Source organism: Lepisosteus platostomus, chromosome 15, assembly GCF_059453375.1.
Source record: "Lepisosteus platostomus isolate fLepPlt1 chromosome 15, fLepPlt1.hap1, whole genome shotgun sequence".
NCBI classification, from domain to species: domain Eukaryota; kingdom Metazoa; phylum Chordata; class Actinopteri; order Semionotiformes; family Lepisosteidae; genus Lepisosteus; species Lepisosteus platostomus.
In genome coordinates, this window is record NC_142625.1 from 19,373,987 (window position 1) to 19,391,458 (window position 17,472).

Genomic DNA, 17,472 nt, shown 5'->3' on the forward strand with positions numbered 1-17,472 from the left:
GTGAGGTCATGTACTTCAGCTTCTTTTATTATATTTGCCAGAGAGGAAAAAAGTGATGTGTTTATTTTACAGGGATTTGTCCAGTATTGAAACCTTCGGTTGCTATAACAAGTCACCTCCTTCTTCCCAAAGGGCAACAAGCAATGCAGTTGAAATGAACAAACATAATATATCACAGAGAAAGTAAAGGTTACGTCCACTGTGAAATGTAGAAAGAGGAAGCCCAGTATTTCCATTGTCTAGTCACATTTTAAAAAAATAAACATTGTAGCTAACCAACACGACATAATGATATTAACGAACTCTATGCACCAAAAAATTAAATCTCTAATTTCCCACATTATGTATGAAATTTAAACTTTCACTGCACTCCACAGCTTGAACACATTACTTTAGAGACTTTTAAATGTGAATATGTATTCAAAAGAACAGAGATCTCTACACGTTTGCAGGTTTTGACTTTACACCTCTCTCGACTTCACACCACCTGAATCTTCACTCTGCTTCTCTCCTGCTCCCGGCTTTTGTTCTCCCCTGGTTTAACAGCTGCCGGTTATCCTCTCTCTCACACCCAAAGAAGGCTCCACAGCCTTTGCAGTTTCTTTTGTGTTCCTTTTCTTCTCTTTCCAGCATGGAATACTTTTACTTGTTCCTTAGCAGCCTATGCATGCTGACACAGCTATCTACAGTACTTGAACTACTGGGAATATTTAGGCTGAGCTCCACCATGTGAGAAAGGGTCCATGGTTATGGAAACGAAGGAGAAAAATGAGATGTACAGTGTGTAAGAATGTATCTATTTAGTGAGTGTGGGGGTGATCCATGAGATTTTTTCAACAACAACAACAACAACAACAATAATAATATTAAAATGAGAATAATTTTCTTTCACTTGTTTGAAGGTATGAATTGGTATCAGATCCTGCTAACTGGGTTGCTGTTAATGAACAGACAGGCCAGATTACAAATATCAAGGAGATGGACAGAGAATCACCCTTTGTTAATAACAGCATATATGCAATTGTTGTACATGCTATTGATGATGGTAAGTAGCCTCATGGTATTATAAATACAAGACAAAATTAAAAAACAATACCTAGCGAGTGCTAGAATTATATTATAACAGAGTAAAAACACTTTAAGTTTAATAGCTATTTCTGTTTTTCAATCTGTGCTTTTGATATTTAAACATGTCAAAATGTCACATCTTCCAAGTAAGATTTCATAAGTACAGAGAGGTACTGTAGTTTCAAGGAGGAAGATAAAGGTCATTTCTGATTGTTAATATTTAGCTTCAGAAGTTAAATAGCTGAAATACGTTGCTTTTGCTTTGCAAATAACATGTAAGGTTTTACAATAATTCCTGTGCTGTCTAGGTGATCCACCAGCAACCACCACAGCCACTGTTTTAATTCACCTGAGCGACGTCAATGACAACAAGCCCTACCTCATCACAAAAAACGTGCACATATGTGGAGACTTGGATCAAAACTCAGTGACAATCACGGCTGGGGACAAAGACATTGAGCCCTATGCAGGGCCTTTCGCTTATGAGCTGCTGGACAAAGGCCAGGATGTGAAAACAAAATGGAAACTGGATCAAACAAGTGGTGAGCAGTGCCACGACACAGGCAGTTGTCTCATGAATGAATAATGAATTAAGGTTCCCGCAGAAGTGAAAATCGACAATAAAACTTTCTGTTACACAAAAGTGTTTTCTAGATATTCACTGAAAAGGGAACTTTCAGAATTGTCATCAAATATACAGCAAGTGTGCCAAAGTAAATGGTACAAAAACAGATAGAAATTAGACTAATGGCATGTCTGCACACATAGGCTAGAGATGTTATTTATAAGGTATTGGATTTTTATTGAATTTGAATTTAAATCTAGTAGAATGTATTTTTTTTAAGAAGAAATATTTCAAAATTGTTGAGCTTATCTCGGTTTTGTGTATGTCACCCGGTTTTCAGTGCTTCAGCAATCACTGAATGAGTGATTGCTTTAGAGGCATTTGCTTTGTGTTGTCTTTGCTCGCAGGAGATTCAGTTGATCTCAGGAGTCTACAGCGTCTTCCGAATGGAAATTACAGTGTGCCTTTAAAAATCGAGGATAAGCAGGGTCAGTCTGCAGAGGAGAATCTGTATGTACAGGTCTGCGATTGTGAAGGAATGAACCATTGTAGACCCTTGAAAGCTAAGTCCTCAGCTCTAGGTGGTGCTGCCATTGGAATTCTGTTAAGCTCTCTGCTCCTTCTTCTGCGTAAGTAACTCCTGTGCTGACAAATTTACCATTGACAAGCAATGAATAGTAAAATGGAATACCATATTTTCATTTTATTCTTCACCAAGTGAGCAACACTTTGTATTTCTCAGAAAGTACCCCACAAAGAAAATGTTTTCAAAATGATTCCACTTCAAATATTATTTAGTTAAGGTTTTACCGTATGTTTGTTCTGGCGAATGTCTGCTCAGTTTTACTAATGTAACCACAAAAATATTCAGCACTTATACTGTACAAATCCCAACACTTAGTAAACCTGTATGTTTATTTGCTTCATGCTTTGTTCTTTAAGAATTTCCTCTAAGGAAACACCTGTGATTGTTATCACAGTGTGAGAGTGACAACTGTGACTGTTTGACAATTGCTAGAGAGACAGTGTATTCACAGCTTTTCAACTCAATGCAGTTTATACCGTGATGACAGGTGTTGCAGAGGCATAGTGACTAATGTTTAGATCAGGCAAGTCAGGACAGCTAAACTCTTTAATAAACAGATAGCTAAAGGGAGAAAAAACACTGAATTTAAATAGAGTCCTGAACTCAGGCCAAAAATGTATTTGCTATCTGAAGTGCCGCGTGCCATGTTTTTACCTTTAAATATGGTAAGAGGGGTATAATCTGAAAACTTTTCAGCTTTTCAGATTTATGTCATGCTTTCTGGTTGATTTGTTAATGTTTGTAAGTATAGTACAGTACAGTATATGGACTGTTTCTGTATAACCAGGTATCTCATTATCTAATCCTACTCAGAATACAGTTAGAGAGTTCAGGTGACCATGAAGAACAATAAATGATACTGCAGAAAAAACAACAACATTTAGTCTTTGTCTCTCAAAGTACGTTTTGCCCTCTTTCCCGCTGTACTGCAGTTCTTCTGTGCCTATGTCTGCTATGCAGCAGTGGAAGGGAGACTTTAAAAGAAATCCCCATCTATGGCCAGGATGAAGGAAACCAAACTCTCATTAAATACAATGAAGAGGGTGGGGGGTCCATGAGTCAGGTGAGACCAACATTCACTGGGATTAGACCCCAAATAACTTTTTAATCGTTTTCTCTATTTCAGAATAGGTAGATCATAGTTTTGTGGCAGCATTGCAATGGGTGTGTTGTGGTTAATAAGATTCACTAGGGGCAACAACATTCCAGTAATTGAATGCTTTGTATGTGTTTGATAAATTTGGCGAGAAAGGTCGATACCACCCTGAAGGAGAAGCAGGTGGAGATGGGGTGAAGGAGTGAAGCCTGAGACAAATGTGAAGGGAGCTGTTTGAGTTTGATATTTACATACAATATACTGTAGCTAATTTTGTGGTGATAGTGATTAGGAACAGCTGTATGTCATTGAGGAGGATATGTACTCCTGTGTTTGGAAGGATATCCCAAAATATCTTACTGAATTATAAAAAGGTAATATTAAGTTTGAAACCCCTTTAGACCGGGCAGACAATCATTATGAATGTCATGGGCAGTAATGGAGCTACGGATGGAGTGAAGCAGGCAACACTGCCGGTAAGGAGACCGACGGCCCTATAGTGTTAACTGTCTATCCGTCTTCCAATACAGGATTTCTGACTAGTTTTATTAATGCCGCGATGATAGTTTGGAAAGTAAGAAAAAAATGACTCACTATGCATTGCAAAGTAAACACAGAAAAAATGTAAGATGTTATTTTGGAATCATTTTCCAAAGTATTTTTTTTACTTTACTTACTCAGTGTATCTCCTTTTAAAAACTTCTTTGTTAGCGAAATACATACTGTAGGCTGACTAGAGTCATTCATGAAGGAATCTCAAAGTAATTTGAAAAGACTGTTCATTTTTTAAAATATTTCTCATCTTTTACATATTTGCCTCAGCTGCACGCTCAGATTCCTCCCTGGTCAGGGATGAGGTCTGATGAGACTGATGGCACGATGTATAGGAATGGCATAAATTCGGTGAGTAGGAGGAGTTTCCTGTTATTAGGTATATTAATTTGGAGGGGTTTGCACAATTATGGTCTGGATTGGTTAAGTTATTAGGTCAATTAATGTGGGAATTTTCGAAGCTACGTTTGCAGTTTTAAATGTCGTTTTTGAGACTTTAGATGGACTATGCTCAGAAAGACAAAATAAAGTACATTTTGCTCCTTCAGGAAAATGCTTTGAAAGTTGCTCTAAAAAAGGTTTCATGATGCATTTCCACCAAACATTCAACCTCAGTCTCAGTGTTTCAGTTTCTTGGTAAATTGAGTTCTTCTTGGGGAATTGTTTTGGTTTTGGATGATTTGTTAACAGGGAATTAAACATACACCTGTAGCAACAAAGCAGTGCCATAACTCCTAATTTAATCTTCCTTTGTCATTGGCGAGATTACAGATTAATTCATTCAATTAACTCACTCATCAGTACATACAGGTACGATGACAAAACAGTTCATTCATTTGTGTAGACTTACATGAGAATGTTTAAATCAGCTTTCAGTATAAATTGTTTGCTTAACAATTAGCATGTTAGTTGTAGAACTTACAAGATAATTGTTTGACAGTAGAAAATGAATTTTCAGGAGTTTAAATTTCACTGACTTCTCTAATTGTCTGGATGTGCTGCAAGTTTGTATGCAGTTCATTAATTTCATAATGATGAATGAATAGGTAAATTAGAAAATTAATGGATGAACTGACTATTTGTTTTAGCACAAAGGAGACACATTCATTCCTGATTCCTTCAGGGCAGTGAACACAATTTTAAATGTAATGCGGTAGCTGTTGTGTTTGCAACAATATTAACGATCGTATACACTATACGATGCCTGGCTACCCATACCCAGGATTGGCTGGGCATGAATTTATATGGTAATTATGTTGTAAAATTATACCAAGTTCCACAGCTGACTTTTCAAATTAATGTTACCAGTGTCAGTCAGCTTCATGTCTAAAGCACTTACAGTATATGTGTTGCTTAAGAGGCATTAAGTAATTGATACTAATGCCAGTTTATTTAGCATTCCACTTTATTTGTACTTGTGCATGGTGGTTAGATGAATAATAAAAAAACAGAAGCAAATGTATTTAATCCATTTGAAACTAAAGACTTTGTAAATGAATTAGGATTACAATAAGCATTTATTGCAAGGGTATTATTTGCTTTGTCTTATTTTTAAATTTAATTATGATAATCATTTTAAATATATCATTTAATCTATATTTAAGGGAACACTACTACATGAGATTCCCACTCGTTCACAATCTCGTCAAAGCCTGTGGAATAGCAGAATGAATATCAATGAAGTGAGTACTGTATTCTGTAGGTAGACTTCAAAAACCAGGCTCTCTGTACTCCAGTGTATTCTCATATTTGTTACAGCTGAGCTCCACCCTCTTAAAAAGTGGCAAATGTTAAACAGTTTTTAAATTGACAGGTAGTTTAAAATCTTTTACTCTTTCAGATCAGAAAACAAATGAAGAGGTCTAATGTAGTGTGCACTAATTTCAAGAGAGGGTTTAACTGAGATTTGATGGAACACAAACAGGAAACCTGTGGGGTTGTCTAGTCTTTACCCAGAACAGGGGTCCCTGCTCAGGTGGGCTGGTGGTCTACAGGTTTTCAATCCATTGTCAATCAGTTTATTACTGGATTAAATGGACCAATTTACCAGTTTGCAGCCCTAGGATTGGGTACACTTGCCTAACAATCTGGACTGAGCAGTCTCAATCTGTTCGGTTGCTTCAGTGTTTCCTGGATACATTTTGTATGATAAGATAGTGGAAAGTTGCTCAGCAAAATGTTTTTTTTTTCCTTTTGCTGTATAAGTGAAATAATAGATTTTAACTAAATTGTCTATTTCTAGTTCTTCATTCAAATATGAACAGTTCAGCTCAATAAACAACTTTTACACACTGGGCTCCATTTGTAGATCTGCGTTTTACATTTTTTAAATCGTTTTCATACATTAAGTCATGTATATTTAAGTGTGACTTTTATCGCTCATTTTCAGGATGGAACTTTAAAATACTCCAGATCTAACAGCATGAGACTGCATGGTTTTGACGCCGCACAGAATGAACTACAAGAACACATAACAAGGGTAGGAAACCAGTTCATTTTTTTAATTATAGTCCAGTGGTGTCGGCATGTCACTGTCTATGCATAGGTTTGCAAACCACATCAGATTCAATATACTTTGAAATTCTTAAAACCTTTTAGCTTATATTATGCACATCATAATATACTTCATTTTCACATCTGTATGTGCATGTGTACGCAACTGTACACAATTACAGGGTGTTCATAATGGCTAAAAGACTGGGAGACATTTGCATTAAGTAAATCCTTTCTGAATAGAGAGATTTATAGAAGAAGCACAGCACCAAACCCCCCTGAGCTAAAACCTCCTGTTTATCCAGGGAAACAGCTTTTATTATGTGTTAATTATAGTTCTCACTATACATGCCAGCTACAAGCAGCAACTTGTTTTTGCTTTGTATCTCGATTGAGCTGATGATGGATGTAATAAGGCATTGCTAAATTAATTTAGTTTCCTCAATATAAGTTTCAGCTTTGAATTAAAGTTAACAATTGTCAAAGCAAGAGTTTTTGGACAAGTAATTGATGTTCAACAGTTCCTGTACTTGACTGCACAGCTGAATGTGTTTGTGACAACATGATATGCATCCACTTCTTTTGTTTTTTTATATTAAATTACTGTAGTCTGTAATGCACAGTTACAGTGAAAAAAAAAGAATCCTACAAATTTGTTAGACCACACACTATGGAAGATTACCCAAGAACTTTCTTAAAAGCTAACTGTAGAAAATAATTCAAAATACACCATGCAAATCTAATCTAGGCTTATGTAGCACCCAAACTGTCACGGAAGTCGGAAAGGATGAACCGTGGAAAGACAGGAGAGCATGAAGACCCTATGTGTAGCGGCGAGACGGGGGTTAGCCCGGGCTCAGCTGTTCAGGAAATGCGGTATAGAAACCTATGCCCTCAGGTAGCGGACGTGGGGCGACCTGGTGCTAGGCGGGTTTCAGGACATCCGAACGTCAATGCTGAGCGAAGGCAAATGAAAGACCCAGAAATATATAGCCCCAGAGAGAGAGCGAGACACCGGAAGGACAGCAAAGCAGCGGAAACAAGAGACAGGACAGAGAAGGAGCGCCCTCTGGCTGCAGAGGGCGAGACACAAACAGAATTTAATATTCCTCAGTGACTGAGTGTCTTCTATTCCTCCCAGTTGGGGTGTTCATGGTAAAGGATTAAAGCTAGGTAAAGCACTCACTGTTTATTTCCATATGTTTTCAGGATGGCAAAACAACAAAAACAAAACCCCATAAAATAACATAAGGGCATCATAAGATTAATTTTCTTACAAGGCAATCCAAAACCAAAACAATAAACTGGTTACTTTTAGGAGTTCACAGAACAGTCACCTGGTATACTCTTCTGTGAAATACAGCAGGTATTGCATACAACACAGTCCCTTCACATACAACAGGAGCCAAGATGGCTGACTTTGCCCGCAGAGCATGCAGGTTACTGACCACAGCAGGTGAAGACGCAGTCGTGGTGTTGTTTTCTGCGGGAAATGCTTAAGAACACAGAACACAGACGCAGAGGATATGATACAATACAATGATATTCCGTTGTCCGATTTCTCAGAAATTTGTCTTGCATCAAAGTAGCTATGTTGTACACACACAGAAACTTACACATAGTACAAGTAAACATTACATTACAAAACAGACATGTACCCATATTAATTTCACACCACGTCTTCAGGAATCCACACAACTGCACATACATTTAAATTTACACCCCTCAATTACACTAAGCCCATATGATCACACATTACTTTTGCACATAATCCACTGATTAATTCAAGTAGTATAACACCCAAAGAAGGCTCAACAGCTGAAATGTTGTGGTTTTTTTCTTCTCTTTTCAGCGTGGAATAAACCTTTACTTGTTCCTAATCCATTGATAACCCATATTCCATTACTCATTTATTGTGAACTAATTTATCGATTTAGTGGTTTAAGTGTCTGATAAAAGAAATTCTCATTGTGTTAAGCCTACCTTAAGGAACTCTGTTTGAAGGCCTTTACAGATATTCTTCATGTAGAACATGAGAGGGATCAGAAGGAATTCTAACAGCTAACGTCAACAGACTCTTTAATATAAGAAGTCTGAAAGCTCTGCTCAAATGCCTGCCCCACTATCTTAGAATCAATCCTCAAGGGTCTGAAAATATTGGCTTTGAATTGCACAGAAAGGTAGTCATAGCAGATAGTTATTCAATACTTGTTACACTTTGTATCACAGAACTGAAACACATGGACAGAATCTTACTACTAGTACCAAAAGCCTGTAACCTACAAAGTAAATTATCCTTGTATGTAGAAATAAGATAAAAACTCAAAAGTGAATGTCAAGTAGCATGTTCTAGCCAGCACGATAATAGGTCCCATTCAACATGGATTTAAGAACATCAGGTGTTGTTTAACTTGATACATTTCCTTGAGGCAAATCAGGAAAGGGCTTTAGGAGTCTGTGTTGACTTGTCATTTTTGGCTCATTTACAAGCTCTAGGCAATGAAGGGAAATGATCAAAAATGCGTTTTTTTCCCATGTTCAGGAAATGTATTGAATTTAAATCAAAGGATGGGTTTTTAGGATTATACTTAGAATATTGCATGCATTTTTGTTCAGCTTGTTAAAAAGAGCATTTCCCTGAAAGTAGCTGAACGAGGAGCTTCCAGAATAACTTGGTTTAGGCTAGAGAAGATTGAGGGTCTTTCATGTTTTTACACAAGGATGCATGGGCAAAAAAATAAAATAAAGATAGCTTATTTTGGTCTGCAAATTGCCAACATCTCTTTACACAAAGGTGCATAGGTGTCTGAAGCACACTGTCAGGATGTAATTCAAGATCAGTCACAGAATCCCCTTCAAGAAATGTCTAGATCAGATCCTCAGATCAATAAGCTACCACTATTTAAAATGAATAAAGTATATTGAATGATTGCCTTCTCTTGTAAACTTCTCTTGTAAACTTTTATTTTTCTAGTGCATGAGTTCAAGATTCTTCCTCGATTTAACTGATATAGTGCAGTTTATAAGAGCTTATTTGCAGGCAGTGACTGATACAATTTTCCCTCCTCAGCGGCTGTACCAGTTGAGAGATGTCGAGGATGATGTCACACAAAATCTTCCACACATCTACGCCTATGAGGGTCAGGACAGCCGGCACCAGTCTCTGGATCGGCTCTCCATTGCCAACAGCTCCAATAGCTTGAATTTCCTTCACAACCTAGGGCCAAGGTTCAATAAGCTGGACAGGATATGCCACCAGACTATGCAGGAGAAAGGCATGAAATTATGAACATTTTAACAAAGGTCTTGTGCAAGTGTTGTGCAAAAACTAAGCAACATGCAGTGCAATGAAATATGAGTAATGATACGAGCTGCCACACTTGGAATTTTAAAGTAAAACCCTTGCAATAGGGGTCAAGTTGAAAAAAGTCATGGAAATTAAACTTTGCTTCAAAACACTTAATGCCATTCCAGCAGTTTGAAAAAAACTACTTATCCTTTTGCGGTATAAAGAGCTGTAGAAAGACATGTTACATGGCAAAAGCACAGTATATTTTGTCTTCAGAGCTGTGTTTTTCATATTTAACAGTTTCAATTGTCACTGAAGATGGGAATTGTACCCACAGATTGTACCCACAGATGGTAGAACTGAAAATTAAACACCACTTCTTTTAAAGGGACACAAACTGAACCTGTCTGATGTCTTTTCCTGGTAATTAATGGAAATGACAGAAAAAACATATGATAATGTGTACAAAATAATGGTTAGAGATAGCTAAGAAGGGTTTAGAAGAGAAAGGTCTTAACTGACTTACTATTTACTGTATGTAACCCACAGTGTGACAATCAATATTATTTAAGTATGTAACATGCTAACTTTAGATTTCAGAAAGGTTTTGATAAAACCCTTTAAGTTTCGGTACGTTTCTGATCTATACCAGAGACAGAAATAGGAATATACACTGTACATGTCGCCATATCATACATATCGGATGAGTCTTTCTGACAAAAAAAAATGTATTTCCTGTAGATACCTGTAGATGTCCCCATTAAACAATGAGAGATAGCAAAAAACTCAAAATGCTTGTAATGCTTTAGTTTATTGGATAGGACAAAATCTGTAGAATTTTAATCAAAAGAAGTTATGCCCAGGCCTTCCATAATAATTATAATGTCATTTAGAATGGTACCCAGTTTTGTTCATCATAACTAAAAGGTTATAGCTTTAGAAAGAGTTCAAAAGCAGCAATAAAATGAGTACAATAGTCACTAGGGAGTGTCACATGCAAACACCTTAAAGAACGTAGAACAAACTATTTTTAGAACAAAGGAGTTTGAGAGATTCTTTTCAAGTGTATAAATCATAAGGGCTAGAGATAGGAACAACCCAGTGGAGTCCTTCAGACTTGGAGGTGAAACATGCAACATTGTTTTGTAAATTAAGAATAAAGTCCTTAGGAAACATTTAGATGGAGAATAGAGACATTTCTTTACTTAAGGTTTTGAGTTTCTAGAATAGGCTTCCCAACCAGGTGAATCAGACTTTTAGCATCACTGAGGTACTGACCAATCAAACAAGCAAGATGGAATGAATGATTGATCTCCTTATTTTATCACTTTTCAATTGTTCTTAACTAATGGAGATGGTAGCAAATATTAATGAAAGCTTAGAGAAAGCAACAGAAAGAAAAGCAGGTAATTTTCTTTTGTTTGATTTCATTCTACATGTAAATGTAATCATGAAGCATAATACTGCCTAAACATCCCTCAAAAACAGAATCAAGGACAGTAATTATTTAAGGAAGAGACAATCTCATGATTCATATCATGGGTGAATAACTTGCTAAGGTGATGGAATGGGTAAACTGGAAGAAAGCACATCTGAGGGGCGGAATCAGATCCATAAAGCAGAACCTCAAATCAGACAAGAGAGGTGGCGTACTGTATTAGTCAATTTAAAGATTTTGTCTTGCAGACATTGTATGCCCATAGAAAAAGAATTGGAAACTTCAAAAGAAAGAATTATATGATATTGCATTATAGGTGAGCAATTATATTACTGTACAAGGAAATATGAGGTGATCAAATTGACAGTAAAAAAGACAGTAAAGGAAAAAGTAGAGGTTAAATCCACAGTGAAAGGTAAACAACACTGATCTGGATCTATTTTAGTTAGAAGACCATAGCAAACTGTATGCAAATAATACAGAATTAAGAAGCCAAATACATGCTAAATATGCACTATTTTAAATAGCAATAATCTATTGCTTTTTCAGACTCTTAACTATACTGTACATTATGCATTGAAATACTAAAAACATCATATTTCATCAAACAGATTACATTTATAAATGAGTGCATGAGGTTATCATGATAGTCTTTTCCCAGTTGTGCCTAAGTTACATGTTCTTGCTGAAACTCTTTCAGATATACTTTAAAATACAGCCGTCCCTTTTTTTACTGAAACACTGCATGACCTTAGAAATTACATAACATAAAGCTGAAGTACAATACCAACTTTCTTGTCACAGTGATCTGTTTCTTTAGAGAAGGTGATGGTAATTTCTCAATTTTCTGTTAAAAATAGATGTGAACAGCAAAGCATCTGTAAAAAAACTTTGCTGTTTTTCATTATGTTTGTTGTTGGGTAGTAGAGTTATAAATAGTGGTATACAATACATTGTTAAAATGCAACAGTATTTGGGGTTATTTTTTGTAAAAGCAAATGTTGACTGGTATGTAAATACTGCAGTATTCTGGTACAGTTTTAAGGAATGTTATTTTTTAACTTAAGACAATATAGGTATTTTGATTTTAGATGTGTAAAACATTAAACCTGGGCTTTTAGACCTTTATATTATATTTTTTAAATGCTGGAGTATTCTTGTAAATACATTTAACACTGCATTACAGACATCATTGTAAGGAAATAGAAAGAATTGCATGGTTGCATCCTTACAAATGTCTATATTGGAATTTGTATCAAAATTTCCACGTTTCCTAAATTTGTCTACCTAAGCAAGCCTTAATAAAAGTTATGGACTTAAAGGGTTGTGTGTTAAACTTTAAGTTTTTACATTCTGTTGCAGAATTTGAAGACACAATTTACATTTGTATGACTTCAAAATACAACTTGTTAATTGAGTATGGTACGAATTATAAGCAAATATTGTAGCAAATATTGCTTTGTAGTATCCAGTTATTGCAAATAAATACAACTCCAATCAATGCTACTATGTCTAACAACTTGGAACTGCAACTCTTTTAGTTTAATTTAGCTTGTGTGGTATATAATAGCCAATCTGTAAAATCCATAAATGGGCATTTAAAAAAATCTCAATCTGAGTTACAATTATTGAAATTCATAATTGGTACTTTGATTAGGATGTGAATGGCTGAAAGTTTGTTCTGGCGCAGTTTGGCTGCCGTGGAATCATTCAGGTGGGGTTACACACTGGTGGTGGAGAGGAGTCCCCATTATCTGTAATGCACTTTGAATGGAATGTCCAGAAAAGAGCTGTGTAATAATACCAATACTATAGATAATTGCTCTGCAGTTCCATTGACAACATTTCCAACTTTTATTCATAGATAGGAAGACTTATATAATGAAGAAGTAAACACCAGTCAACGCAGACCTTTTACTTTAATGTACTACAGTCTGCACTAATTCAATAAGGGACATTAGCACACAGTTTGTTATAAGGGGCGAGTCCTAGCGTCTCAAAAAAAAACTGGAGCACTATCCTTTTTAACAAAAAAAAAACCCACATTCTTCCCCTCCTTGATCAAACAAAACAACTAATAATCCCTTGGCTACCACCAACGCAAAATCCTTTTTGAACCGCACCTGACTTGCCTCATAAAAGGAATTTCAGTTTCAGTATCACTAAGTATCACGACTGATGTCTGAAGAGTTAGTTCCACGTGCTTACGCTGACCACTTAATGTTCGCTTTAGTGCTACAAGTGGGCTCGCCCTGCCCTCTAGTGGCCGCATGCTGTAGCTGCAGCCTACCTCCCCCCGTCAGAAACAGCATACTGCACTACAGTATAGTATAAAAGCCCTCATTTGTACTTCCTTTTTTGGTCAAAGGTGATGGACTGCTAAACAAACGTGCACCAAAACATCACTTCCATAAATAAGTCATGTCGTCACTTTCATTAAAACTGCTTTGCGTGAACTGTCCTTCATTTGTACTGAGAGCAAAACCTAAAAAAAGCCGGGCTGTGATCAATAGTATTCCTCAGGACAGACAAGTGATCCTCTCTTCCCTCAAACAACAGTCTGATAACCATCCCCATCTACAAGGGTATTGACTTAGCCACGGCATGCTGAATGTCCCAATCTCTCCCCAGACACACCAATTACTCTAAACTAGATAAAAAGCCTTACAAATTAAAGCACACTGTCACGGACGTCCAAAGGGACTAACCGTGGGGAGCAGGAGAGCAGAAAAAGACCCATATGCGTAGCGGCGAGACGGGAAAAAGGCCTAGGCTCATTAGTGCAAAGAGTTCAGGAATGCCGTATAGAAACCTATGCCCTCAGGGAGCGGACGTGGGGCGCCCTGGTGGTAGGCGGGTCTCAGGACATCCGAACGTCAATGCTGAGCGAGGACAGAGTGCAAGACCCGGAAATATATAGCCCAAGGAAGAGAGGGACAGGAAGGACAGCAGACCGGAAACTAGGGACAGGACAGAGAAGGAGCGCCCTCTGGCTGCAGAGGGCGTGACACACACAACACCAATCACCAAATAGATGTCAGTGCTGCCCTCAATAAATCAATAACATTGACTAATTATTGGAACAGAATCAGGCTCTCTGATCTGTGGTTGTTTGCGTGCCCTGTGAAGGACTAGCATTGTCTTTGGGGTGTCTTTAAACCTTGTGCATGTACCACAATCATTTCAGTGTAAGGCATATTCAGTACAGAATAACTGAAATTTGTCTCAAACTACAGTTCATTCAATTAGATCTGTTATTATATGTGTTTTTGTGTTGTATGTTAGTTTCAGTATATTTTATATTTCAAAAGCTGTAATTTGTCTTCTCATACAAAGCACTGCATTTCTCCAGCAGTAAGAGGAACATGTGATATACATATATGCATGCCATAGAATCCTTTCTGTCGATGCCATTTTTGGGTAAATGAAAACCCCAGAATGTGTCTCCCAATGTATAATGGGAGCAGCAACCAACTTTGACAAGCACATCCCTCTTTAACAAACTATTAGGTGTCACTGTCAGTAGGTGAAAAACCTGCAAGGTTACTGCATGTTTTAAGGAGAGCAGCTACCCTGAGGGTTTCTGTGTTCTGTTCTCACAAAACAGAGCTTTACTTGACCAACAATGGAGCATGAGTCTTACTAACATGCTTTGCAACAAGTGTAAAGGGTCTTTAAAAGGGTATGTAGAAGTGCCCTTCATAAAAATTAGAAGTGATAGGTATAAATACAGCAAGAAAATACAGTTAGATTTTTTTCAGTGCAATGATAGCCTAAAAAATATTAAGGATTTTATTTCAATTACTGTATGACAGCTGAATTAGTCCCCTTGTCATATGTACAATACAAAAATGTGCGCTTGCTTGGAATTTCTATCACAGGCTGTTCCTTCATTTATCACAAGGGGGCATAGTAGGGCACTTCTAATATGAAATGCTAATTTTCGGGTGTTCTCAGGGTGTGCTGGTTTTCTTCCACTGCCCAAAATTCTGCTGCGTAGATTAATCAGTATCTTGAAATTGTGTCTTTGTGGACAGTTTGTGTGTATTTGTGTGTCCTCAAATATACTGGCACTCCATCCGAGATATAGAACCACCTTGCGCCCTGTCCCTTTGACTCCAGGTTGGCACAACTCCTACCAGGAACAAGCAGCTTTTGGATCAAGATAAAGGGGGCAAATGCAAACAATATCAATTCTAATAATCGAATGTTTCCTTTTTTGGCTTACAAAAATATTGTTTTTAATAAAACAAACAGTTTATAATATTTAAAAAAATAAATGCTAAGGAATAATTCAGGAATGTGGATGCCTTGCTCTTTAATGTCACAATGTACAGTACATAGTAGTTTCAAGAAAACAACTGCCTTAATAAGACTGCCTGTTGATCAAATTAGATTGCAAATCTAATGTCTACATTTGCAAGCTTCATTACGCTCAACAGCATTACACTCAAATTACACAGTTTAATTGTTTAATGTACTTTTGCATTTGATTATTCATTTTTCAGTTAAATGTACACTATTAACTTTAAGAGTGAAACTAGTACTATCAATAATACTTTTAAGAAGGAATAAATGTGTGTATAGATGTAAACTTGTTTGTACAGTACATTGATAGGTGGGGGCTCCTGACCACATTTTGACAGAAAAGCTTGCGTGATTAAACTGGCATTTGGAAATATTGTTGTGAGATCATGAAGAAAAATAGGTGTGGTTAGTAATCAGCAAATTATACCGGTAATGGGAAAAAAATTACAGACGATTAGTTGTTACATGTATACAGTAGGTAAAATTCTTAACTAACTCTTAAAGAGATACTGTATCCATACAGCTAAGAAATATATAATATATGGAATTATATAATGGTCTCACCTGAAATATATTTAGAATGTATTGTATGTCATTTATACCATACAGTACTATGAAATTATTTTTTGTAAATCAAAATAATTGCATTTATTCTTTTTTGTCTTAAATATTGTTACAAATGGGGTTACAAAAATGGTGAAAATCAGGAAATGACCAAGCAGTTTAGTCAATCAGTGAAACAATTATTCATAACCCCCAACTTGTAAGTGATTTCTAGCAATATACCCAAGTGGCTGGTATAATTTGTTCTTTGCCACAGTTTTGTTGAGAGGAGTAATAATCCAGACACACGTGGTTAAACAAGTATTTATAACTACGACAAAACACAAACTACACCACACACAACAAAACATACAACACACAAGCTACTCTATGTATAGTATTTTCAAACAAGGTGTTTTGGAGACCTAACATTATGGCCACCTAGAAAACCCCAGACTGCTACTAAGCATTAAACTCTTAATATGCCTAGAGAGGCCACACAAGAGATGAGGTGCCTTCTAACTAAAAGCAGTGCAACCTGCATTTAAATCTCTCTCTCTGCACTCCGGATGCCACAAAATAAATGGGAGCCTATATCCCTATCCATAAGAATGCACCCTAAGCAGGAAAGATGTTTCTAACTGAGGTATCTTTCACCCAGGAAACCCTGGTTCCCAAAAAACACAGAAAAGCATGCTCTCTCTAACAGGGTTCAGATACTGAGCTCCAGTCAGGTTTGATTTGGATGATCATGAAGTAGGGGCTCTCGCCTGGCGCAAGCTTCAAGTCCCAACTCCTGCGGACTCTCTCTTCTCCCTGCTTCCCTTGTTTCTTCCCTCCTTCCCCCCAGCCCCCCATATGAACAATTTAATTGCTATTTTGTCCAAAAAAACATGTTTTAAGAGTATACCTGTTTAATCCAGCATATTGAGAATGTTGTGTCCAATAATGTTGTGTCCAATAATTATAATAGTTACAATAAAAAAAAACTCAGTTTTGCAATACACTCAGTTCTTGTCATAAGAACACAACAGATTCAAGAATCTCGGCAAAACATTGTAAAAGTGTCACTACATCCCCATAAAAGTATATGTAAAGTCATTAAATTGTTCCAGGTGCTAGTAAATTGACATAATCCAGTTCAGTTTAGGTACTTTTCCAATGTATTTGCATAGTGTAGCACAAGTATACTGCATGTTACAACCAGCAGAATTCACCAACAATTCTTTTAACAATTGTCGGAATTGGCTTCTCTTTCATGAATCTGTCAGCATTCTTGATTACTCCACCCTGCTTCTAAAGAATGGGTTGGTTTCTCTGTTTGTCCTACTGCACGAGATGCAAGAGATGCTTTTGTACTAATTTCAGTGACTCTCACACCTCAATGCAGCCACAGCCTTTCAGGTATTATATGGCAGATAAAGTAATAATAGCCCTATGGACTAAAGGCCGCAGTATATTGGTCATTAAGAGCTACAGCAGAATGAAAAACAGAAGACCCGTGTTCCTTCAGGATAAAAATAAGTATAGTTGC

General features: G+C 36.8%; 1 protein-coding gene across 1 annotated transcript in view; it reads left to right on the forward strand.

Moving 5' to 3' along the window:
* The window catches only part of cdh26.1 (cadherin 26, tandem duplicate 1), a 31,340-nt gene extending 18,932 nt beyond the window's left edge, over window positions 1-12,408 (forward strand). The window contains exons 10-18 of the mRNA XM_088607810.1: window positions 903-1,045; window positions 1,377-1,610; window positions 2,041-2,262; window positions 3,152-3,282; window positions 3,717-3,791; window positions 4,138-4,218; window positions 5,472-5,549; window positions 6,257-6,346; window positions 9,431-12,408. Coding sequence (XP_088463936.1) covers window positions 903-1,045; window positions 1,377-1,610; window positions 2,041-2,262; window positions 3,152-3,282; window positions 3,717-3,791; window positions 4,138-4,218; window positions 5,472-5,549; window positions 6,257-6,346; window positions 9,431-9,649 — 1,273 coding nt within the window. The 3' untranslated portion in view covers window positions 9,650-12,408. The remainder of the gene's footprint in view (window positions 1-902; window positions 1,046-1,376; window positions 1,611-2,040; window positions 2,263-3,151; window positions 3,283-3,716; window positions 3,792-4,137; window positions 4,219-5,471; window positions 5,550-6,256; window positions 6,347-9,430) is intronic.
* The last annotated feature ends 5,064 nt before the right edge of the window (window positions 12,409-17,472 follow it).